Source organism: Sceloporus occidentalis, unplaced genomic scaffold (assembly GCF_023333645.1).
Source record: "Sceloporus occidentalis isolate IW3139 unplaced genomic scaffold, rSceOcc1.0.p SCAF_3, whole genome shotgun sequence".
Classification (NCBI taxonomy): domain Eukaryota; kingdom Metazoa; phylum Chordata; class Lepidosauria; order Squamata; family Phrynosomatidae; genus Sceloporus; species Sceloporus occidentalis.
The window spans coordinates 153176489-153201254 of record NW_028316983.1 but is presented as its reverse complement, the minus strand read 5'-3'; the positions used below and the strand labels follow the sequence as shown (position 1 = coordinate 153201254).

The 24766-nt window shown below is 39.8% G+C and overlaps 1 protein-coding gene across 1 annotated transcript in view; it reads left to right on the top strand.

The window, feature by feature from the left end:
• The first annotated feature begins 2430 nt into the window (after window positions 1-2430).
• CDH9 (cadherin 9) overlaps window positions 2431-24766 on the top strand; it is a 166044-nt gene continuing 143708 nt past the window's right edge. Inside the window, exons 1-2 of the mRNA XM_089516586.1 lie at window positions 2431-2446; window positions 13318-13383. Of these exons, the coding sequence (XP_089372712.1) occupies window positions 13331-13383 (53 nt within the window). The 5' untranslated portion in view covers window positions 2431-2446; window positions 13318-13330. The remainder of the gene's footprint in view (window positions 2447-13317; window positions 13384-24766) is intronic.

Genomic DNA, 24766 nt, shown 5'->3' with positions numbered 1-24766 from the left:
GTTCCCATCCTAGCCCCTTTTGTACCATTCTCCTTCCATGCCTGGAGCCCTGTGCAGTATACTTATGTATGTCCCTACCTGAACTTCAGATCCCAAGATTTCATAGGGTGAAGTCATGGTATCAAAGTGGAATAATAGCATTATAAATGTATAGTGTGAATGGCCTCCCCAATTTTTTTGAACTGGCTTTTGGATTCGAAAAGGGATCTCCTTAATCCCTGCCCACACACATTTTTAGCCACCATTCCATTTTTCTTTTAAGCTAAACAAGAAACAACCAGCTCAAACTTTGAACACAGTATTGCTGTCTCATTCCAGCAATTACAAATGAGTTATGCTCGTTTTGAATAAAACCCTTAGTTTTTATTGTTCCTCCAAGACCAATAAAGCAACAAATTTCTAAAATGCTAGAAAGTAGCAGCTTGTAAACAACATTCTGGGGAACCCTCTGGTTTGAAAATACTTCAGGGGTTATCACTAGGATTATTAGGAAAGGGTGGACAAGCTTCCCTGAAAGGTAACCACTTACTATTATTTTATTTTACTTCATTTTGGACATATGAGTATTGAATTTCTCAAGTGAACTGTCAGTTCATACAGTGCAACAGTAAGCAACATGGACCCAACTGGAATTCTGCATGCAACTATGCTATACACTGGGATGTTCCAGAATCCTTTGCAATGTGTGGTGATCCTACTGCAAATCATGAAAAAGGTTCTTCAGGAGATAATTGTAAGGAAACAAGCCCCCTTATCTTTAAAAACCTCTTATAGAGTATAATTATCTTTCACCGTTGCATTCGATCACTGTATTTTTAAAAATATATGAAGTGTCCGTCAACGTAAACTTTTACTGACACAAGCCTTGGAGCAGTTCATTTTTAATGTAGTTCAAGGAGTGTTTAGCTGAAATGCATGGCAATGATTATAACTGAATTGTTATAAACAAGAATTATTATTTTTGTCACAGCTGAATATGAAGCATACATCCATAATCCATCATCTTCTTCGGCTCATGAATCAAACAGTGCAAAGGCAGAATATGGAGAGTACCTTACCAACTGATGGGGTTGTGCTGCTGGGGACACAGCACAACACAAAAACAAAGATATTCATGATGGGTGAATCTGTCATTTTCTGGTCTGTGCCTGTAGTCTATGCCGAGAACTGCATAGCAATCATATCTGGTCATTGTAGGTGCCTGGAATTGATCAGAATGCCATTCTATTTCTTTTTTGGTGCTCCAAAACAACAACAATGACAATGCTATGAGCAGATGTGACTGAGTCCTCTTTCGATCATTTCACCAGATGCTTGTTGGAGAAGAGAAGGATTATGGCCATACAACTCATACAGCAAACCCATCCAGTCTTTTGAAGCTGTGACAAAAACATGACAGAAAAATGCGGAACTTGGCCAGGCAATTCTGATCTGTTTCTCTTGGTTATTGGGGGATTCAGGCACTATGAAACCTGCATGTTCATGTGCAGATATTAGGCAGGACAGGTGGACACAATCAAAAGCATAAATCTAGTCAGTCTCAAAATCTAGAACATTAGCATGCTATTGGGAGCGTATTTGGGAGGGATGATAGTTCCATCTCAGAAACATATGTTAATATTTTTCCAAATCTAAAACTCTCAGCCTTATTTCCCCCCCCCCCCCATTCTTTTTAGGGTGCAAGTGGAGGGCAACAAGCATCAGTTATAAATTTCTTTCTTTCTTTCTTTCTTTCTTTCTTTCTTTCTTTCTTCTTCTTATTTTTAGTGTGAGCAGTACTGCCCTATAAGGTATTATCAAGATCCCAATTGGCACTGACTCACAATGCAAGAAGACCAGGGTAATAAAAATGTGATGTCCATCTGATTTACAGGCTGCAGTCATGAATGCCCCTTCTTCCAGGAAAAAGGACTGAAGTGATTAAATGAGACTCAGTCATGAGACTTCAGGCAAAGAGCTTCTTTCTAGTACAAGGGGAGTCCTTGTCAAAAGCTCGCCTCCTATGCCCTCCTCCTCCATTTACTTGCAAATCACTCTGTGTTTGGTACAGCCAAAGCCCCCCCCCCCCACACACACACACATCACTCTCATTCTCATGCACACCTTCCCCACTCATGCTCCAAACCTCCTCACATTTGAGCACTGACTGCAGCTTCACCAGCAGCAATAGCTCTTCATCTGTGAGGGACGTTTCTTATTAATCAGGGCTTTGGAATGGAAGCCAATCAGACAGAGGGTACCTTTGGCTTCGGTTTCCTAGTTGCCTAAGTTAAAAGTGATGCAGAGAGAGAGAGGAGAGAGAAGGGGAAAGGAAGCTCTGAGTACAGACAGAGACAGCACGGGAGCTAACTGTAACAGGCAGAGAAGAGAGAAGGAGGCACTCCATCAGCTGTGGACAGCAGAGCACTGAACGAAGCTATAGGCATTGTCACCAGAGATCAGGAAGGTGAGTGATTTTCTTCTTTTAGCCTTGGATTCACAAACAGACATTAGGGCTGTTATTTCTGGCACTCATGCTTAGATCTATGTTCCTCTTTTCTCCCTCCTTGATGTAGGAGAGAAATAAAGGGCTCAGTTCAGGAAAAGATAAAATAAATAGCAAACAGAAGACTGGAATACCTTTCTGGAAGTTGAACTCAGGCAGGAAAGGTGTGTGTTTCAATCCCAACATACCCTATATGCATGGGATCCATTTGATAATAAGTTTCAGACAGGAAAAACTATATGTGTTCAGCTCTGTTGCTGAGTTGTTTCAGTGTTCTCGTTTGCTTCGCTTTAATTCACACACATTATTTCTTCCATTCAATGTATCAGCATGGAGAAGGTTTGCTGTCCTCTCCAGTGAGCAAGATTTAAACCTATCCTCAGTTCAACCTGTGTTGTTTTGATATTTCCCCCCTCCCCAACAAATGATCTATGAATAACTTTTGAAAAAGAGGATAAACATGGACCAGATTGAAATTAATAAAGTGTGTGCCAGATGGATGCCTTTCAAGGGGAGAAAAACAAAATTTTACATTTACACGCAGTACTAGTGTGAAGACAGATCAACATACAGCTGATTTGGTTTTGAGTGTTTGTCATGTTTGTCTCAGAGAACATAAAAGGGAAAATAATGTTTTATCTCTTTGATATGTGGTGCTGACCAGGGTTCGTGGTTTGAAGTACCCAGGAGCTCTGTTGTGGGTTTTCTGTTCAAAGATGTTTCTATGTGTATTATGGACAAAGTCAGCAAGGTGGTGGAAGGGGTGATATTAGTGCAGTGACCATGTACAGTTCTCCAACAGATCACATCTTTTACCCTAGGTTACTGTGTAATTTCTGTGAAACAAAAGAGTTGAAAAGATGCAGTAGGGGAGAGAATCTTGGTCAAAATAGATGCTTTTAGAAATCTGAGTCATCTGAAAAAAAAAATACTAATTGACAATTTTCCCACCACCACTTCTTTCCGCCTCCTCTTCTTTTTTAATTACACATGCAAGAAACTACATGATTTCATCACTCCAATTTCAAAGAACGTCCAGATCTTGGACTACAGATGATGAATGTGAACTGTAAAGGAAATCAATATCCTCTGCAATTGTATGGGCAAGTCTGTGTATTGTAGTCATTCATCCTCTGGCAGGCAGTTTTAAATAATAGCTCCGGATAGAAATGGGCAAGCAACTCAGTCAGGTAATTTTACTCTGCACCAACAAAATCTGAACCAAAATGGGGAGAGGGAGGGAGCGGGCAGGATTTCTGACTGTCGATGAAAGTTGATGACTGGGATGGGGTTAAGATTCCAATCCAAAGCTAATCTGTTCACAATATAGTACTTCCAGTTCTTGACTACTGAGCATGGGAAAGGTGGGGGAGCATGAGGGGCCATATCAGTTTATCCTGTATGCTTGAACACCTTTCTCACGCACACAGTTGTTGAGGATCCTTATGCCATTTGCTAATAGACTTTGTAGGGAATTTTTAGAGTGCTTTCATATTAATAACTTCATTAAGTATGCATGTAAATATAAATCTAATACATCATTTCTCCAATCCATAGGAAGCTTCCACACTGATTTCTAGAACCAGCAGTGTAAATGAGATGCTAATTTGAATGTGGAAGTTTTGTATACACACAGTTACTTAAGTAAGAAACTAATTTGGACACACATTAACATGTAGATGGAAATGCCATTTGCATTTCAGTGAACATACACTGAATGTCATAGATGATTTCCCCCCTGTGATGAGTATTTGATGAGGATGTCCAGTTCTTAGCGCATGAGCACCAGCTCATGTGAATCATCTTCTCTAGACCAGAGAGATCCAACTGAGTAGTCATTTGTAATGATTTGAGGAATAGCTACATTAATATATGCATTTAGTTATCAGTGTTCAACCAACTTGATGAAAAAACTAGGACTGAACAGGTTCTTGCCAAGTAGCATTGTCACGTTTTATTAGCAACAATAGGAAACTTTATACAGAGCCAGATAGATAGGCCATGCAGAATTAGATAGTCACAAAAGCAGTATTCAAGGTAAGATAAGCAGTTTTATCTTTAAATAATGCAGAATGCTTTAGTACAATGCTGCAATGTTGTAAATGAAATTAAGACTTATTAGGGTTTTATGGCTGTTTCCCCATCTCGTATCATTTTGAAGAAAGGGGCCAGATCTCAAATTGGATAGTCATAGCCAGCACTGTGGTGTTTAGGGAAGAGATGCTGGGTTGTATAAATGTTATATTGCCACCAAAAATTCAGAAAAAAATATTTCATAGGTTTTTAAGCTACATTTTCAAAGCAGAAAATTTGTATATTTCTTGCCAGCTACAGTGACCACTATGAGCACACAGTGAAATGTCAGTGCTTTCACGGTAACAGGTGGAAGTATAGTGAACAGCCTAATCAACATGACTAAGTTTCCAAAAGGGAGGCATTATACTTAATTCGTTACTCAGAGAGACAAGGAGACAGAAATATTGAAATAACTAAGATGGGTCTCAAAGAGAGAGAATAATTCTAACAATATGCATCTATTATGTGTCAGCCACCTAGAAACATGAAGCTCATAGATACCCAGTGGGATCATGTGCTCTCACCTCCTGCAAGACCAATTATTCTGTATCTATAGAATCTCTGACAGATGTTTGCTCAAAATCTTCCAATGGGGATTCCACATATTTTTGAGCGTATACAAAGGAATATTGGCAAGTAGCTGATTTGTAAAGTTGTTATTCATAATAGTGCCAGGCAGTGTTGCATTTTGTTGAAATAGGGCTATTCCCATTGAAGCAATCTAGATTGTCTTGAACTACTTCATATGAAACCAGGTTTGTACACATGACAGGTAATGACACTGAAACCATATGTTTCATTCTTATAATTTTGAGAATTTTATTCTCAGTGTAGGAAAATTAAATTCACCAACATTAGTAACATCTTCCAATTCTTAGATTTTGCCAAATAAAAATGGTAATTAGCAAATTAACAATGGATGCTACTACACTGTAACTCAGGACTGTAGTTATCAGTTGAGCTGCTCTACCACAGAATTATCTGTAACTTCCCACACTCCCCTGATAAAGTGAGGTGGTGGTTGATTATATTTATTTTATTAAATGCCAATCGTTTTGATATATCAGTGGTGCTTATTATCCTCCAACACTGCATTTTAATGAATGTAAATTTACAATATACAATATTTGAAATCACTCCTTATACAGTGGGCCCTTGGCATCCTCCAGGGTTTGATTCCAGATGCCCACATGGATACCAAAATCAGTAGATGTTCAAGTCCCATTACATACAGTGGCTTAGTAAAATGGTGTCCCTTACATAAAATGGCAAAATCTAGGTTTGCCTTTTGGATTCTTTTTTTTTTTTTTTTTTTGGGGGGGGGGGCGGTATTTTCAAGTCATAAATGGTTGCATCCATGGATGCAGATCTGTGGATGTGGATGGCCAACTGTACATTGTTCATCACTCTCACAACAACCCTACTAGTACTAGTTTAATATTGTAGAAGGGGACCTAAAACTGGGGATGTATATCTGTGGAAACCCAGTGAGACCATAGTTAGAATGAAATTTAAACCTGACTAACTTATCTCGGTGTGACTCGTGTTATTTATCATAATGTATTACTTACATTTACATCCCACCTTCCTCCAGCGAATATATGACAGCATGCATCTCCTTCTTCACACTTTACCTTCCAGCCATTCAACAAGGCTGTCCTAGAAATGGTCACTGAATGAGTTTCATGGTTAATGGGAGCATCAACCAGGATATAATCCAAAGTTGTAATCAGTATGCCACATTGGCTCTCACTGCATTGCTGCACCAATATAAATTACCTGGTTTCCTAAATGTTATTTGATCAAATCACCTAGGGGCTCATATCCCCTCTCAGTCATAGAAACTCCACTGGGTGACCTTGGGCATGTCCCCTTTTCTCTCATTCACAGAAGAAAGCAAAGGATAATCCCCTCTGAACAAATCTTGTCAAGAAAACTCTGTGATAGGTTTGCTTTAAGACTACTATAAGTCAAAAATGACTTGAACATATAGCGCATTGGCAAAGGACTACTGAGGTACAGTATGTGCAGAGGTATAAACTGCATAGGATTAAACTGTTAAATTCCCTGTAAGATGTTCTTTCAACAAGCTGGTGTGATGTGACTCTTCATAAGTTTGCTATGCAGATATTACAAGATGTGGCATCTGTTTTCAGAGATGCCTGTTTAGATCATTATTTCAATATTTTCCTTCTTGTGAATGATCTTCTCTTACCCCTTGATCTTGTCAACTGGCAACTTCTCCCTGGAAACGAAAACTTGATTAGATACAGACATGTACAGAAATACTTGAATGATCACAAAACAGCACCCAGGGCTGTTAGGTATGGTGCTAATAGAGAACCAAGATGCATTAAGCATAAGGGAGAAATAGTATCAAAATGACCTTTATAAAATGTGTTCACGTGCACACATATAAAGAACTTCAAACATAGAGTATAGAAACCTATATGAAGATGATTTTTCTGCCCATACAAGAATTTCTTTTGAGGCTGTGTGGCTTACAGCAGGTGCTCTCTACAAATGCTATCTGTAGATACACAAATATTTGATGACAGGTAAGGATAGCTGAGTAGAGACAGACTACATTTTTGTGTCCACCAAAGAGCTTTATGGAGAAGTCACTTATAAAAGAAACGAAAGGCCAGATTTTCCCAAATGGGGAATTGGGGTGTGTGTGTGTGCAAGAGGAAATGACTCATAGATTTATGCAAATAGTAGTGTGCATAATCAGTATTTTAGCCACATGTGTGGGCTCATATCTCCATGGTTTAACAAATACCAATTTGAGAGAAAAATGCTAATGCTATGTTGGCTGTTTAGCATTTGCTTCTCCAGAAAGTGAGAAACTCCATATTGCACTCGGACAGAGCTTGGAAGGAACTTTTACAGATAGTTAGTTATTTGTAATTATTCCCATTTTTCTACTAATGAGGTATAACTACATAACATTATGACTATCGCTTAATAAAGGGTAACTATCCATTTTTTGCAGCAAAATTTCAGCTTTTGTAGTGATGGAGATGGGGCTTCATAAATTAGCCTGGTTCGAGTGCTGGCTTGTGCTCTTCCTCACAAACTACTTTTGGGAATTATAACGAAAGCTAATTTCTTTTCCAAACTGTATTTCCAAAGCTCTACACTAGAAACATGCAGCACATGTATGCTATAGACGTAAAGTGATTGGATAGACTCACTTCTGGCTTAGGAAACCTTGAGAGCTACAATTCTGCAATGGAACTTTAACATACTTTGCATCACCCTGAGCTGGCGATTAATTAGTATGAAACTAATGTAGGTGTGCAGTGTAAATAGAACCTTTAAAAAGAAAAAGTGGGAAATTTTATCATGTCCCATTTATTCACAGATGGGCATACTGAATAAGTAGTACAGGAATGTAGACACAAATAAAGGTGGGGAAAAGCACCACCAGACACTTCTTTGGAAGCAGATTTCTCTCCTGAAAGCATTTTATAATTCTGGCGAAAAACAGCAACCTCATATTAATTTATTATTATTATTATTATTATTATTATTATTATTATTATTAACCTTTATTTATAAAGCGCTGTAAATTTACACAGCGCTGTACATACAATCTTTTTAATTGGACAGTTCCCTGCCCTCAGGCTTACAATCTAGAAAGACACGACACAGAGAGAGTGGTGGTGGGGAAGGGGCATCTCTAGTAGGATAATACATATAAAATACATAGCAATACAGGAAATGATTCAATAAAACAGGCAAGAAAAGAACATCAAATAGCAAGTGACAATTATGCAATGCCTGGGAACGCTGCCCTGAACAGAATGGTCTGTTAATGCCAGTTTACCGTATATATTCGACTATACGTTGACCCCATGTATAAATCGAGAGCAGGTTTGGGGGCCAAAATTATGGGTTTTGCCATGATGACCCGTGGAAAAGTTGAGGGGAAAACTTAGAGGCTCCTTCAGTGTGTGTATATGTGTGCACAGCAAGAGAGATTCTAATTCAGGCTTTTTCATTCAGCGTTTCAACTTTGGTTTCACCCTTGACTCCCCAGACAACACCGTCCAGAGCAGGTGGGAGAAGGACTCTGTTTGTTTAACAGTAATCAATCACTCAGGACCCTTTCTGTTTGGCTTGAGAGAAAAAGAAACTCTCTCCCAACTGCATTCTTTGCCATAGTCTTTCACAACCACACAACTGCATAGGAATATCTGAAAGAGCTGCGATCACATTACCTTACTGACTCGTAAATAAGTCAACCTGGAATTTCGAGGTCATTTTTTGGGCATACATTTTTAGACTTATAGACGAGTATACGGTATCACCCCTACTAGTTCATGACCATTAGCAAATTTATTTTGTTGCATATGTGTGTATCTATTTGTGCAGTGACCTTTACATCTTAAGGTTGCTTTTCGTGTAAAAAGTCAGAGGTGATATCCTGAGCTGATGGCCTAAGACAGAGCCACACCAAGCTTAAACAGGGTTGGTTTAGATAAGGTTGCATTGCTTACAACACCATTTCTCATGCACTACCTGGCTCAAGTACTGGATTGGTTTAAGAACTGCAGGACTTGAAGACTGCATGTGTTGCCCAATGTCAGATCCTAGACTGCCGATCAGTGGCAGTGAACCAAACAGAGGGATTTCATCTAAATTTCAGATATTACATCAAAAAGTTTCTATTTTCCATTCTAAAAAAGGTTTATCATTTTTAATGACTGGGATAGTTTGGAAAAGAAACAGGAATTTTGGGAGTACGTTCATTTTTAACACTTCTATTCTCCCTAAGAGAGATAACTCTAAATTTTCCCAAGCTGCCAAATCTTTTTTAACCTTTTGCCACATGCTAGTTTGGAAGTAGCAATTAGTTTGTCTCAGTATAAAGACTTTTGAACAAACTGGTAGTGGTGGTAGACTTACAGTCATAGTCAGATGTTCCTTCCAGTAGTGATAACCTTCCCATAAACCCATAAGTTCCAGAACCCACTGAAAACCTTATCACAAAAAATAGTGCTACTCTAGAACAGACCTTCAAAATTCCTGCCTTAGGGGAAAGGGTGAAGCAGATGATTACGGATAGCAGCTGAAAACTTTGTGCATGGGTTACTTGTGCATGGATAATTTTCTCATGAAGGACAAGAAATGTGTTTATATTCTTTTCACTTTTATGCCAGAAGTAGGATGAAAGAAGTTGAAGATGGAAACCTGGATTATAGATGGTAAACCTTCAGCCTTTGCAGTTAGTAGGGATTTCCAACATAGTCTGTGATGCATCCTGCTAGGTATCGGCGGGGTACAGACGGGCAGGGGAAGACGTCTTGGAGGTGTATTCTGCTGAATACGGAGCCTCCAGACTGCCCGCCCCGGGGGTGTGGCTCAGGTGTATGGGGCTTCCACATGGGGGGCAGTGAAGACGCCTCACCTGGGGCCGTTTCTGACCCGCAGTTTCCAAACCGCCGCCTCGGAGGACGCTGCAAAGAGAGAGGCAGCTTCTGCACGGGCGGCCAAAAACGGGGCTTTTTTTTTCTTTTGCCGGCTGGCTCAGCAGCGGCGGCAGAAAGCTTATGTGCACATTTAAAGCGCCCAAGCCCCTTTAAAACTTTTTCCCTCGCCCTGCCCAAGAACAATGGTGGTCTCCTGCCAGCTGGTAATCAGCTGGTGTTGGCATCCTTGTCCGCTTGCACGTTGGTAGTGTCACCAGCATCATGGATGCCTCCTCTCCTTTGGTCCCCACGCTCTTGCTGAATCTGCAATGCACAGCCACAGCTGTCGCCGCTGCCACCGCTGTCCCCCTGCCATCCCCCATCACCTCCCTTGTACATATGTAAATATTTAAAGTTTTAGGGGTTTTTTATTGTTAGGTGAAAATGGCACAGGAATGTGTGTAGGGGTTCACTTTAAATTCCAAACTTTCCCCGATTCTAGCAGCGCATGCGTACATTTGCTCTAGGGTTAGGGTTAGGGTTAGGGTTAGGGTTACGAGCATTAAAATAGAGTGCAGCTATGCTGCAGCTTCCACATCTGCATGGCATCTGACGCTCTAATTAGAGCCTTGGTGCAAACTGCGCATGTTCCAGGACCCCGACTCATTATGTGACGCAGCAGACACGGAGCTTTTAAATGGGCAACTTAAATTAGCAGCGTAACAATTCTGGCGTACCGGTGCAGCAGCTTACAGACTGAGCTGCGCAGCTGCGCATCATACAGAAAAGAAGCGGGGGAAAGCAGCACCTTTTTAATGCCGCTTCTTCCCGCTTGGGGCGTGCGGGCGGTGTGTTCATGGCGGCATTCAGGTAAGGGCCGTCTGAAGGCTCTACCTTCATGACGTCATGAACACACCCCTTTTTGCCCGTCTGTATCCCGCCATCGTAAGTAAGCCTCAGCACTTTGAGGCTACTGGGGAAAGGAATGCTTACTGTGATCAGAGATAATAGTGGGCATGTCCTAAGTTACCTGTTTCATTAGTTGGCATTTGACGTAACTGTCTGAACCCCAGACTTGGACATTCTAGCTATGACTTTAGCTGAAACGTTCAGAGCTGCTTGAGTCCTAATCTTGGGATTAAGACTGCTCCTGAACTTGCCAGCTGAATGTTTAGCTGCCTTTTCCCCTCTTCTTTTTTTCTACTTACATAGCTAAGGGCAGCCTCAATGGTTTTATTTCTCCTACTTTGCAGCAAAAAATCCTTGTCATTCAATGTTCTATTCCCAACAGCATTGAGTCAGAAGCTTGTGGCAAGCTCCTAATTGAGCCATGACAGCAACAACCCCTCATACAGCATCTGATACTCAGTGGCGTAAGCTACTTGTAACACAGAGGTCCCATTGAATGATTAAAGTAATTTAGACTTCTGAAATGTAGAATTGTGAAAGTATTATTTTACCCAATTACAATTATTTTCAGAAATCCTAAGAGAATCTTAATGTCTGAAGCTGACACCAAAAAAAGGAATTGGAAAAAGAAATCTAGATTTCATCCAAGTCTAAGTGGATTTAGGCTTACATATCAGATAATATGACTTTGTTGTTGTTGTTGTTGTTGTTGTTGTTGTTGTTGTTGTGTGCCTTCAGGTCGTTTTCAAATTATGGTGACCCTATAGCCTATCATGGGGAATTCTTGGCAAGATTTATTCAGAGGAGGTTTGCCATTGCCTTCCACTGATTCCGAGAGCATGTGACTTGCCCAGGGTCACTGAATGGGTTTCATGGCCAAGTGGGGAATTGAACCCTGGTCTCCAGACCAGATACTATGTAATATGTAACATTGCAAAATATGTTCATTTAGGTTCATCCACATGTCCAGAATGTAAACTTATCAACTTCCTTCTGCTGACTCAGTCCATTAAACCTAATACTTTCTATTCTGACTAAAAGAAGCTCATCAAAGTCTTAAGCAGAGAACTTCTAAACCAGCTACCTGGGGATTTTTATTTACCCATGTATTCATTTTTAAATGAAGGTGCCTGTGGAATGAACAGTCTTTCAAAGCAAAATGACAATGTTCCAGATGGTTTTCCCCCTTCTGCCCTCTCTGAGGGTTCAAATTTGGGATGGGCAGGAAGTCCCTGACCTGTTTCACCACTCAGAAGCAGCTGATACCTCTGTCATTGAAGGATGTGGAATTCATCTTTGACTTTAATGGCAGTGCTTCTCCATATCAGGAATTACTTCATTGCCTGGATAGTTCCCATGCAATCCTGAACATTCCAGAGGAGCTGCCATTAAAATTAAGGTTGGATTCCTTATTCCTAATAATGGCATTAGTAGCCTCCTCTGTCTGGACCACTCCAGTCCTGAATTTGTATTAAATAGAGGAAAGGTGTTAATATGGGATCTAACATAGATTAGAATGGCTGATGGGCACTTGGTTTTCATAACTAGTGCTTCACTTTCCCTACACAGCAATTAAAAGAAACATTTCAAATCTCCTAGAGAAAGTACTGGAACATGATTGATACCACTGGTATGGGAGATGCACCTGTTTCTGGCCATGGTTATCTATCCATGGAAAGTCAAATCTGTTCCTTTTTATAGCCCCGTCCTGAGGTATATTCCTCAGTCAAATAATGTTTTGGAACATTGGGAGGAAAAACCGGGCATACATTTTGGAAAGTATCTATATCTGAACCTATTTACAGAGAGCAATACAGATAAAGAGATAGATGCTTATGCATAATTAACACACACTTCAGTGTGTGAGAGAGATCTAAGTAAAATATTTGCTGAAAGGGAAAAGTGATCCTCATTAAGTATGCCACCAGACTTTCTGGCATTTCTATCAGTGATAAACAACAAATATTCATTTCCACTCATTTTGAAAACCCAAATCAATTGCACAGGTATGAAACAGCCAACAAGCCTGTATTTCCTATCCATGAATAATGCATCCTGTCATTCTGTGTCAGTCAATGAAACATAAATGTGCCTGATTGCTTTATTAGCGTTCGTAAATGAGAATAAAAGTGACATTAATGTTGTCCTTTGCTCTTACATTTGATGGACATTGCTAATTTATTTATTTTTATTCCTTCTTCGTTTTCCATGTGGCAAATGGCATATGATTAAGAAGAGGAGGGCAGGTTTGCAAAAATATTATGGCAAATCCAAGTATTATTTTTATAATCCAAATATGGGAGTAAATTGCTAATGTGGGTGGGTAAAAACAACTTCTTGAACTAAAGCTTACCCTTGACAATCATTAATTTAAAGTGTTCATTTACGAAAGTATAAGCTGATTAAGAAAACTGTCATTACAATTTTCAGAAGATATTCCTTCATGCAAATACACCACATTTACAGAGATGGAACTGATGTGTGGTCACCCACAAGGTAGTATCAGATGAAGTACCTACTGGGTTCTAATGCAAGATTATTCACCCACTTGTACCTCAGACTTCTCATTGCATTTTTGTTTATACTTGTATCTCTCAACTTTTTCTTATCCCTTTTGTTGTGGAGTAAAATTCTATCCCTCCTACTGCATTAGGAAGCAAAGATGCCCTGCAATGCAGACAAGAACAGTTGTGTTAGTTATCCTTTCCCTCATTTAAGCATGCCCCACAGGTGCTAAAGAACAGAAGGATGGAGATGGGAGAAAATCAAGTTTTAGTGCTTTTTGATTAAAAATTTGCCAACATTTCCAAAGCTCGAGGCTTTGAGTGCTTAACTTTTAAAATGTCTCTGTTTCAGTGTGTTGAAATCTGCCTGTGTTAAATTAGGGCGTCATTTCTTTTTCTTTATGTCCATAGGACAGGCAGGTACTATATGGTCCTCTTCATGCTGAGAACAGCTATATCTGTTGAATTTGGTGATGCAAACAAATCAGAATTTTGTTTTAATTCATTTTGAGAAGAGTCGTGTGTTGTTTTTTTTTAAGAAATGGTTTCATATTTGTTATGGGAATATTGTGTGATTTATTTTATTTTATCTATTTGAATGAGATGGGAGAATTGTCCATCCCTAACATACACAGTGCTGGAAATGTGGGCGGGGGAGAGCAAAAATCTGGTATTTGTCCCTTGCTACTAAAAGATTATTTTCACACATTGCTACTCTAGACAGCCACCTAGTGACTATGCCTGTCAGACACAACTTATATAGATTTTTATCAGAGCTCTCTCTTCTCTCTCTTTCTCTTTCTTGTTTCTCTCTCTCTCTCTTTCTCTGCCCATTGGAATTTAGAGAACTGATTCATAGTAACCTGCTTTCTTATGTATAATCCTTCTGTTTCTCCTTGGCAAAATCTTATGTCTTTTAAAAACTTTTTATTCTTTTCTGACATGTTTTTCCCTTTTTGACAATATGTCAGAGGTCCTTGTGAAATGATACAAGATGGGGTTGGGGGTGGGTGGGAATAGGAACAACCTCCCTTATGTTGAAACAATTGAGCCAATGACTCTTACCCCATCAGCATCAGTTATAATTGAAGACTGTACACTTTGGGGCGGGGACACTATTTCCCCACTTCATTAAAAGGGGGAAGTTGAATGCAGCTTGTGTGGGGTGGACATTTCCCCCCAAATACTTTGTGGTGAGAAGGGTTGCCCAGGCAGGAGTTTATCACACTGCTTAAAAAAAAAAAAGACCCAGCTTACCTTTCCTGAATTGAAGTCTAATTCAGGATGCAGCAAGGTTCTATCACCTGGATTTTGCTGCCGGATCCACAGTCCGAATACAGCCCGGCTACAGCCAGGGTCCCTGGCATGCTCAGCAAGCCACTTTTCAAAGTCGAGAGCTTTCCAATTTTGAAAAGCAGCTTGCTGAGCATGCCTGGGACCTGCGTTGCAGCCGGGCTGCATTCAGCCAGTAGATTCAGTGGCAAAATCCAGGTGATAGAACCCAGCTGCATCCCAAGTTAGATTTCAAATCGGGAGAGGTAAGCCAGGTTCTTTTAGCAGTGTGATAAACTCCTTAAAAGAAATCATGTTTTCCTAAACAGATTGCTGCACAGTCTTGCATAGCAACCACAAAAAGGTTCTCTGGTCTATGTTTCAGCTGTATTCCTGGGCCACAATACAATGGGAATGACTATAGTATCATGATCTTTGTATTGTGGCATAGAAACTACAACTGGTGGTTGTAAACAAGAGAGAGAGTCTTTGCAATAGCTCTGTGTGAGCAGTTATGATGTGGCTACTCATTAAAAGGGGAAAGGAGGCTGACTCTTCTTAGGTTTAATCAAACTACAGAAAAATGCAGTTTGATAGCTCTTTAGCACCCATGGCTCACTGTTAAGAGAACAGATGCTCAGATTCAGGGAATTTTAGACATAATGATGGAAGGAAGATGTGTCTGCTACACAGCCTACTATATGCTATGTATCCCATGGCAAACAGAAAATACAGCCCAATTACCAATGCATTAGGGGAAGAAAATCGCAAGCATTGGGCTGAACATGGATGAATATGTACAGATATGCATCCTGTTGTAAATCAAATCTACATGCATCCATTCTCATTATAACACATACAATGACAATGACATTCCAATAAGCAACCCCCTCTTCATTCTTTATGAAGTAGTTGTGTGTAGTCATGCACCAACTGAGTTGAGTGTAAATCTGGCGAATAATAAAATCAGGAGGAAACTGAAACAAGCCAAGTAAAGTTGCATGGATGTGGGATGTTTTTCCATCTCTTTTGTTATTTCTGGAAGCCACTTTGGGTCCCACTGTGGGAGAAAAGTGGCATATAAATGAAGTAAACTAACAAACAAACAAACAAACTTTGACCTCCAGCAAAAGGGAGGACAAAATGGAAGTGAACAATTTGATTTAATAATTGCAGAGATAGGTCTCATTTATATAGGTATATAGCACCACAGCATTTTCATTATTATTATTATTATTATTATTATTATTATTAACCTTTATTTACACTGTACATACAATCTTTGTAATTAGACAGTTCCCTACCCTCAGGCTTAAAAAGACATGACACAAAAGGAGAAGGCGAATGGTGGTGGGGAAGGGGATCCAGCAGGTCCAGCAGTTCTTCTCTACCTCCGAGCCTGGACCAAGGGAGATGGACCGGAGGGAGGGCTCAGCTTCTTAATGGATAGTTAAAACAAGGCATCCTGGGGCAGAGAGGGGCTCATCCCTGGGAACGCTTCTCTAAACAATATAGTCTTTAACTCAATTTTGAAACTGGTTAGAGGAGTGATGTGGTGCACACGTGGGGGAAGAAGGTCCCAGGAGTGAAGGGCAGCAAGTGAGAAGGGATGAATCCGGGAGGGGGCAGTGGCAATCCTAGGCTGGGACAGGAGACCTTGACTACTAGAACGGAGGGTATGGGTAGGAATGTAAGGAGAAAGAAGTTCGGATAAATAAGGAGGGGCCAGTCTCTGGAGGGCTTTGAAAGTCAACAACAAAAGCTTGTATCGGATGCAGAAGGGGAAGGGGAGCCAATGAAGGGAGAAGGAAAGAGGAGAAACATGGTCAAAGTGGCGAGCAGATGTGATAATATGTGCAGCTGAATGCTGGACCGAGATTAAAGGATGGAGGTGAGAGAGAGGAAGCTCTGTCAGAAGGTTACAATAATCTAGTCGTGATACCACTAGGGCATGGACCAGTCTGAGGCTGAGAGGAATGGGTGGATCTTGGCAATGTTGTAGAGAAAGAATCTACAGGCCTTGGTGGTGACCTGGATCTGGGGAATAAATGACAGTGAAGAAACAAAAATGAAAACAAGACTGAGGGCTTGATTAACCAGTTGAATAGAAGTGTCATTGAAAGAAACAGAAAAGGAATATTGAAGGTGGGTTTAGGTGGAAGGACAAGAAGCTCTGTCTTAGACATGTTGAGCTTCAAGCTCTGAAGCCGCATCCACTGAGAGACAGCAGTCAGAAAAGAAGAAACTTGCTGTTCAAGCCCCGGAGAAAGGTCAGGGGTGGAGAGATGCTGAGTGTCATCGTCGTACAGATGCTAGGAAAAAACCAAAAGAACTGATGAGTTTACCTAGGGACAATGTGTATAGAGAGAACAAAAGGGGACCCAAGACAGAGCCCTGGGGAACAGAGGACGAAGTCTGATCACCTGTGACCACTTCAAAAGATCTATCTGACAAGTAAGATCGAAACCAGTTGGGAGCAGAGTCAGAGAACCCAAGGTCAGAAAGTAAATCAACCAGGAGACAGTGATCCACAGTGTCAAAGGCCGCAGACAAATCAAGAAGAATGAGAATAGAGTAGAGGCCATTTGCCTTGGCCCACAAGAGATCGTTTGAGATCTTGGTGAGGGCTGTCTCTGTAGAGTGCCGTGGGCAGAAACCAGACTGGAAAGGGTCCAGGATGGAGTTGGCTCCATGTGTTTGCAGTATAATTGCTAGTTGGCAGGGATCACACAATACAGAAGCTTCAAATATGGATTTGATGCAGAGACATAATAGGTTGTAGATTTTTAAAAAGATTTTGAATCTCTCCCAAATCTGCTTTCCCACAGGATATCAAACCTCATAAAATGTTGGCACCACCCTCAGTGCTCTCCAAAACTCCTGGGTCTCTCTTAGCTTTAAATAGGACTACTTGCTTGTTTACAGAGATAATACAACATTAAAGTTGTAGCTTATTTCTAGCAGTAACAAAACACAGCAAGTAAAGAAAAGAGTTCAGTGTCTATAAAGGTGCCAAACAACTTAATAATGTTGGAATTGTATTATAGAGTGCCTGTGGTACCATTCAAGACCCCATGAACCATTTTTTTCTTTTAATGGTGTAATCCCATGACCATCTATGCTGTTATTATGCCATAAACACATCTCCCTTACTCACATCTCCACAGCAGCCATTTAGAGAGGGATAAATGTTAGAGACATAGAAAATGTATTCAGTTGTTGTTCAATAAACACACACAACTGAAAGGTAAGGGAATACAGAGAGAACAAAAAGTCAAATCATATACTGCAGGACACTTCTCTGTATGCAGTATTTAAATATATGGCTTCATTTCTTCCATTAAGTCTCAACCTTCTCAACCTTTTCTGTGCCCCACACCCCTAGGAAATGTTTGGTTCATATTTGCATGTCGTACAAAAATCATACCACATTTGAAGACAAAGTAGTCTAATTTCTATCTTTTGAACCACAAACTGAACCACATACAATACTGTGGATGAACAAACAGAACTTTTTTTTTAAAGCTTTTAATTCAATGCATAAAATGTGAATCTAAAATGAACAATCGGATTCTAATTTATTCAGGAAAAAATGAGTGATGCTTCATGATTCATAGCAATAGCAAGCAATAGCAAGTACATTTCTATACCACTTATCAGTGCTCTTAAGTACTCCTACTGTAAGTGGTTTACAATGTGTAAGCTAATTGCCTCCAACCAGCTGGATACTCAGTTTAGTAACCTTGAAAGGATGCAAGGCTGAATCAACCCTGCAGCCCCTAGCTGGGATTGAACTCTCAACCTTGTAGCTTGCGAGTGAGTGGCTGCAGTACCAGCATTTAACCATTGCACCACCAGGGCTCCCTCATCACTCAAGGACACAAGCCACTCTGTGCCATACTACCTGAAATTGCATCTTGCACCCCAGAGTGGGAACCCCTGCATTAGGTTTTTCTCTTAATGACAGTACGGGGAAAGGGCTAAGTGAGGCACTTGATTACTAGTAGATTTACTGAAAACAAAAGTGAAATGTGTACCAGCAGGATGAGGATCTGATCTCTGATAAACTCTACTGATTGGAGAATCTAAATTAAGCACCTGATTGACCTTTCTTTAATTTTAGGGTGCATCCACTCTACACAGTTATAGCACTCTGATACAACTTTGAGGCCTATAGCTTCATCTTATGGAATCTTTGCATTTGTAGTTTTGTGTAGTATTTAGTTAGTTTTAGCACCATACATAAGTAGTTCTAGATATTTCTACATACATATTCTCAAAAATTTCATATCTTAGGTATCTGTAGGATAAAGCCATGATAATTAAAGTAACTGTGCAATGTAGAGCCACCTACTTAAAAGTTCTACAGTACTCAGACACAGGTCACAGGTTTTATCTCCCAGCCTACTAGGTACTGAACTTCCCTTCCTCATTCTCTCTGCAACTCTGAGAAATTCACTGGACCCTGGAAAGTCCTCCATTCTTGGTTTATTGTGTGGATTTGGCTTGTGGCAAGTATGTGTACATGAGAGAGGAGAGAGAAAGAGAAAGAGGGCAAACATAGACATAGGATCTCAGCAAAACTGTGGCTGTTCTTCCTCCTTCTTCACTTTACATATATTTTATATTTTTCTCCAAATAAAGATTCAAGGTGGCTTGCAATCTAAAAAGAAGAAAAATGTACAACACACAGAGAGATCAAGAGAGAGGTCAACATTATGATAGTGTTAGAATGTTCACAACGTTAAAACAATTTTAAGCATACACTTAAAAGAATGTTTGGATTCAGCTTTCATGAAAATTTATTTATATACAGAAATAATTAAACAGAAGAATCCATAAGTGTAGGTACTTGGTCATGAGTAACTAGAGAGAAATGTGAGAGCAATATTCACAGAAGAGGAATAGCAATAATACATTTCCCAACTTGATGATATTTATGTATTAGTACTACACTTTCAGTTGATTAAAGTTCTACATGGCTCAATGGAGCACATGCCAGAAAGAGACAAGACCTGACAGGGATTTTCTTTTTTCAAATGATCAGATTGTGAACCTTCCCATCTTCCAATTCTGTAAATTATGTGTCTGTGCTAAAAAAAACATCTATTTTGTGCCAGCCTTAGATTATACCACATGGGAATAGTTTACACCATGGTGTGTGTGTGTGTGTGTGTGTGTATGTGTGTGAAATCGTAAAGTGTACTCATTGATCTCTACAGGTGACTGAAGTTTCCAGTGCTCATATCCAAATGGATTAGGTTTAAGATATTCAGCTGTGGTTAGACATGGATCTAAATTAAGTTTGTTTAAAGTTGGTACTATATTTAATTTTATAATTACAGTTGCCAAGTCAGGAATATCCCACACCTGAGTCCGAGTAATGGCCCTGACAATGTAACAGGGCACCTGGGTGATGCCATCAAACATGATACATGTCTCTTCACTATTATTATGATTATGATTATTATTATTTTTAAAAAAATAAAAGACTAACAAATGAGGAAATATTTCTTTTATTTTAAATTAAAATTTCCATACTGTGGTTTTAACAAACAGTTCCCAGCTCTAGTTTTAATTATTTTGTAAACACTTTTTAACATATTTGGAGGTTATAGACAAACCAAAGAAAGTGCACCAAGCTTTGTTTTGTACAGATAGATCCCACCTTTTCCCCAGACCTCCTTAAAAGTGTTGCAAGCACTTGTTTTAACATGGGAGTTGTAATCCAGTCAGAGAATCTCACCCATAATGTTTACCAAACCATTTATTGGGTTCTACCATTAACAAGTGTTCCTCACATTTGGTAATGGGAGAACCCAATAAATATGGCCATATTTTCTGTCATTCCTTTACACTTAGGTTGTGGGATTCTATCTCCCCACACAATAATGACCATAATAAAGTTATAATAATATTGCAGAATGCTGATGATAATAATGATGAAGATGATGATGATGATCGAAGCAGAGATCAAGAGGGTAGGCCCGGTACATATCTTCCTTGTTGTCTGGGCTGGCAGTGGCCTTTTTTTCTTCCGGAGGGAAGCCACAGCTGCCAAACTGCGGGGCTTCCATCTGCAGGAAAAAGAACCTGCAAAAAGTGGGTTCTTTTAAAGCTGCAGGGGCAGCATATAATAATAAGCAGTGGTGCACTCGTTATGTAAGCACCAAGCAGCAATGTGTGGACACTGCACAGCACTTACGTAACAATGGCAGCACCCAAGTATACAGAGTGCCACCATTGTTATGGCGTTGCGTCGTACTAAGGTTAGGGACGGTGCGATTGCATGGTCCCTTAACCCTAGTACAGTGCCAGCACACCGCTTTAGTGCTGTCTGTACCATGCCAATGTAGGTGTATTAAGAAACAAGCACTGTTTAGCTTAATTGGTTTTACATTTTAATATATTGAGATTCTAATATATCCCAGTATGCTTCTAAGTATAAGGAAGAACAAGGAGGGAAAGAGAAGGAATACTATGACTATAGGTAGGAAATGTGAGGGTAGAAGGATTATCAATATCACATGGGGTGTATCTACACTGTAAAAATAAGGCAGTTTGACCCTTATCCTACACAATCGAGTGTTTTGTAGTTTTGTGAGGCACCAGCACTCTTTGGCAGAGAAGACAAAAGATACTGTAAAACTACAAATACCAGGGTTCCATAATCTGGAGCTACAATATATAAAGTGATGGAAAACTGCATTACTTATGCAGTGTAGGTATACCCAGGGAAAGAAGGAAGAAGACAAAAATACCCAGAATTTGCAGGGAGGGAAATGGCATATGGATGGATGTATTAATGCACAGAAATGGCTAAGGACAAAACAACTTTAGCAACATCTCAGTCACCTGTAATATATGTTAATGTTCTTAGATACGAAATCTATATGCTTCTGTTCCAGAGGCTGTAACCATCATACACACCATAATATATTCTTCATTATGCTCAAAGTATATCTTCCATGAATAGAGTAACACAAAAAAAATACTGCTATTGTCTCCTTGACTTCTTCATAAGGTGATCTTTCATTTCAATGTTGACAATCCATCTTAAAAGCAAATTTAAATTATTCAAATCATTAGAATCAAATTAACAATTAAAGGCGGGTGACAGACCGCGCGTCCTAGGGTTAGGAAGGGGTGTGCTAGGGTTAGGAAGGGTTGCCCCTTCCTAACCGGCCTCATTGCCAACATGCGTGGAGCGCGTCCTAAATGGCAGCGCCCATCCACATGGGCGCTGCCATTTTTACGTCGTGGACGCTGTGCGTCCAGATGTGGCACGGCGGAAATGACACCGCAAGTGCGTGCCTCGCGCCTCGTGGCACCACTTTCGGGGGCCAAAAAGGAGCGCCGTTTCAGCGCTCCTTTTTCGCTGCGGCTGGAAGCCTCGCAGTCTGGCCGCTGGGGCTTCCCGCCGCAGCTAATGGCGGCGGCGGGAGAACAGCCGCTTGAGGGCAGTCTGTAATGCGCCAAAATATATTTTAATGTCTATTAGCTAGCCTTTGGCAATTTCAGTATGATATTTATGATCTTCTGAGGATTCTCCTTCACTATTTATTCTTATCCCTACCATCTCATAATTTATGTCCCAGCACATGAAGGATCTATTCAATGCCTGGCTTGAGGTCAGCCCATGCAACAAAGAGATTTTTCTTGTCCTTGAAACTTTCATATTAGCATTTTTGTTCTGTCTGTCTTTGTCACCATTCGACTGTATTTTGATTTCCCATCATAACACCTTTCTAACTTCATTTGTTTTAAAAGTCAGTATACTCCATAACTGCCATTGATGAAACACTCATCCTTATTGCCTCCAGACTTCCAATGTCAGCTTCATTTTAAAATGTCACTTATATGAGAACTGTAAGGGGAGGGTGCTTTGTTTCTGGGTTTTCTAAATTGAAACACTGGTCACCTTAAAGAGCTTTACAATCGGTGGAGTGGTGATCTACGGTAAATTAATTGAGGTTGCAGTCTTATGCACATTTACATGGGATTAGTCCTATTATGAATCTTCCTCCTAAGTAAGTGGCTATGAATAGGATTGCAGGTTGTATCTATTTTAGAGTGAATTTGCACATTACTGCTACATGGTTAGGATTACAGTCAGGATTTGTGTAAATAAGTTTCTTGATATGCACCACTTCCACTGTTTGCTGCAAATACTCTGGCCACCATTAATTCTATCTAGTTCACAATTTGTGCATATTGATGGAATGAGCCCCTTCCATCTCTCTCACAAACACACTCTTGTCCATGGAAGTGAAGGTGAATGTCTGTGAGGAGGAGGAGAGGGAAAGGGAAAGTATGAAGGATATTTTGTTTGTGAAGTTGAAGGCTTTTGCGGCTGACATCTACAGTTTTATATGGGGTTTCGGGCTATGTGGCCATGTTCGAGAAGAGTTCATTCCTGACGTTTCCCCAGCATCTGTGGCTGGCATCTTCCGATAATTTTTTGTTTGTTTATTTGAATGCTTATCTGGCTTTAATCTCAAAAGAAATACCTGAGCTCTTCTCCTTATATATTTATAGCTACAAGCTAGGTCTCAATGCTTATCACCCTCCTATTATATCACTGCCAATACAGGCCTAATTGTATCTGAAAATCTGAAAGTCATACACACAACACTAGCATAGCCATTCAGGAGATTAAATTCTAACTTTGTAATTAATAGAAAGGTATACAGAAACGTATTGTTTCAGTTAAAACACTTTATTATGGCCCAGATCCCATTGCTACACAAAAATCAACAACTGATTCAATGAATATCTCCAACAGAATTTCTCCAGTCTGTATGTCACTGTTATCCAAACAGGCAACCCTTTACCTACTAACCCATTTAAGTCTATTCTAAAACCTCCCTCACCTTGGTTGTATCCACACTGCAGAAATAAAGCAGTTTGATACCACTTTAAGTATCATGATGACATCCTACAGAATCCTGAAGATTGTAGTTTGATGAGGGACTAGATGTAGCTCACAGGCCAGGCTGAATTCCTCACCAAACTACAAATCCCAGGATTCATGGTAATTAAAATGATGGCTAATTGCTTTATTTCTGCAGTGTAAAAGAGCTGCTTGTCACTGAAACAATACACAATGATGCCCCCATTCCATTTTCCACAACCACAAAGCAGCTTCTGCTTCCTCTGCTCTCAAACAACTAACTGACTTTTTCAACTGTCACAATCAATTTTCCAATTGCTTCAGACATTCCAAACACTGTCTGTTCCTCTCCCAATGATCAATTGCCACAAACTATCTAAATTATTTGTACAGACATATTTAAACTTCATAGAACATAATGCCTTAATGCAGTTCACAATAGTCATACAATGCAATTCACAACAGTTATACAAACGTCTGAACATCACACATGTCATTAATTCTGTTATGATCTAGTAAATCTGCAAAATAACCTTGCATATTTTCTTAATACAAGTACATCATTTAAAAAGGATAGTAATCCTATTATGTGAATGATGAGTATACAGGAGCCTCAACAGAAACAATAACCCCAAAAGGTTCTTATTAAGTCTGTTTTGAAAACCAAAGTTTGATCTTGAAAGATTAAAAGAAAAAGTTATGTGTATAGTTTACTAGGAGATGATAAAAAAGCCTAGTAAATATGGTAATACAATGCACAATGCTAGAAACCCATAAACAAATGAATGAACCAAAAAAAAAAAAAATTCTTGTAGACAGGGACCTGAGATTATACTGTTGCTGTTTCATCTTAGCATGTTTATGAGCACAAAGGGGTCAGAAAGACACCTGAAATTTTTCATTAGAAACATAAGAGGTTCACAAAGATATATGTAATGCACAATAGACATCACTTGGTTGGTCCATTTTATGGTATATTTCACTGGGTTACTATCTGGAATCTGAAGATTTGCAAGATAACGAACAATAGCAGAAATGTAGACTGGGATCCCCCCCCCCCTTTCTTCAATTTAACAAATGCAGTGGAAAGGCAGGCTTTTAGATTTTAAATATAGTCCACAAGAGTCACTTTTTCAATCTTTGACTTGTCAGGTATCAGAAGCAGATGATGACATTCCTTCCCAGAAACAATCCTCCTATTCCATTATAT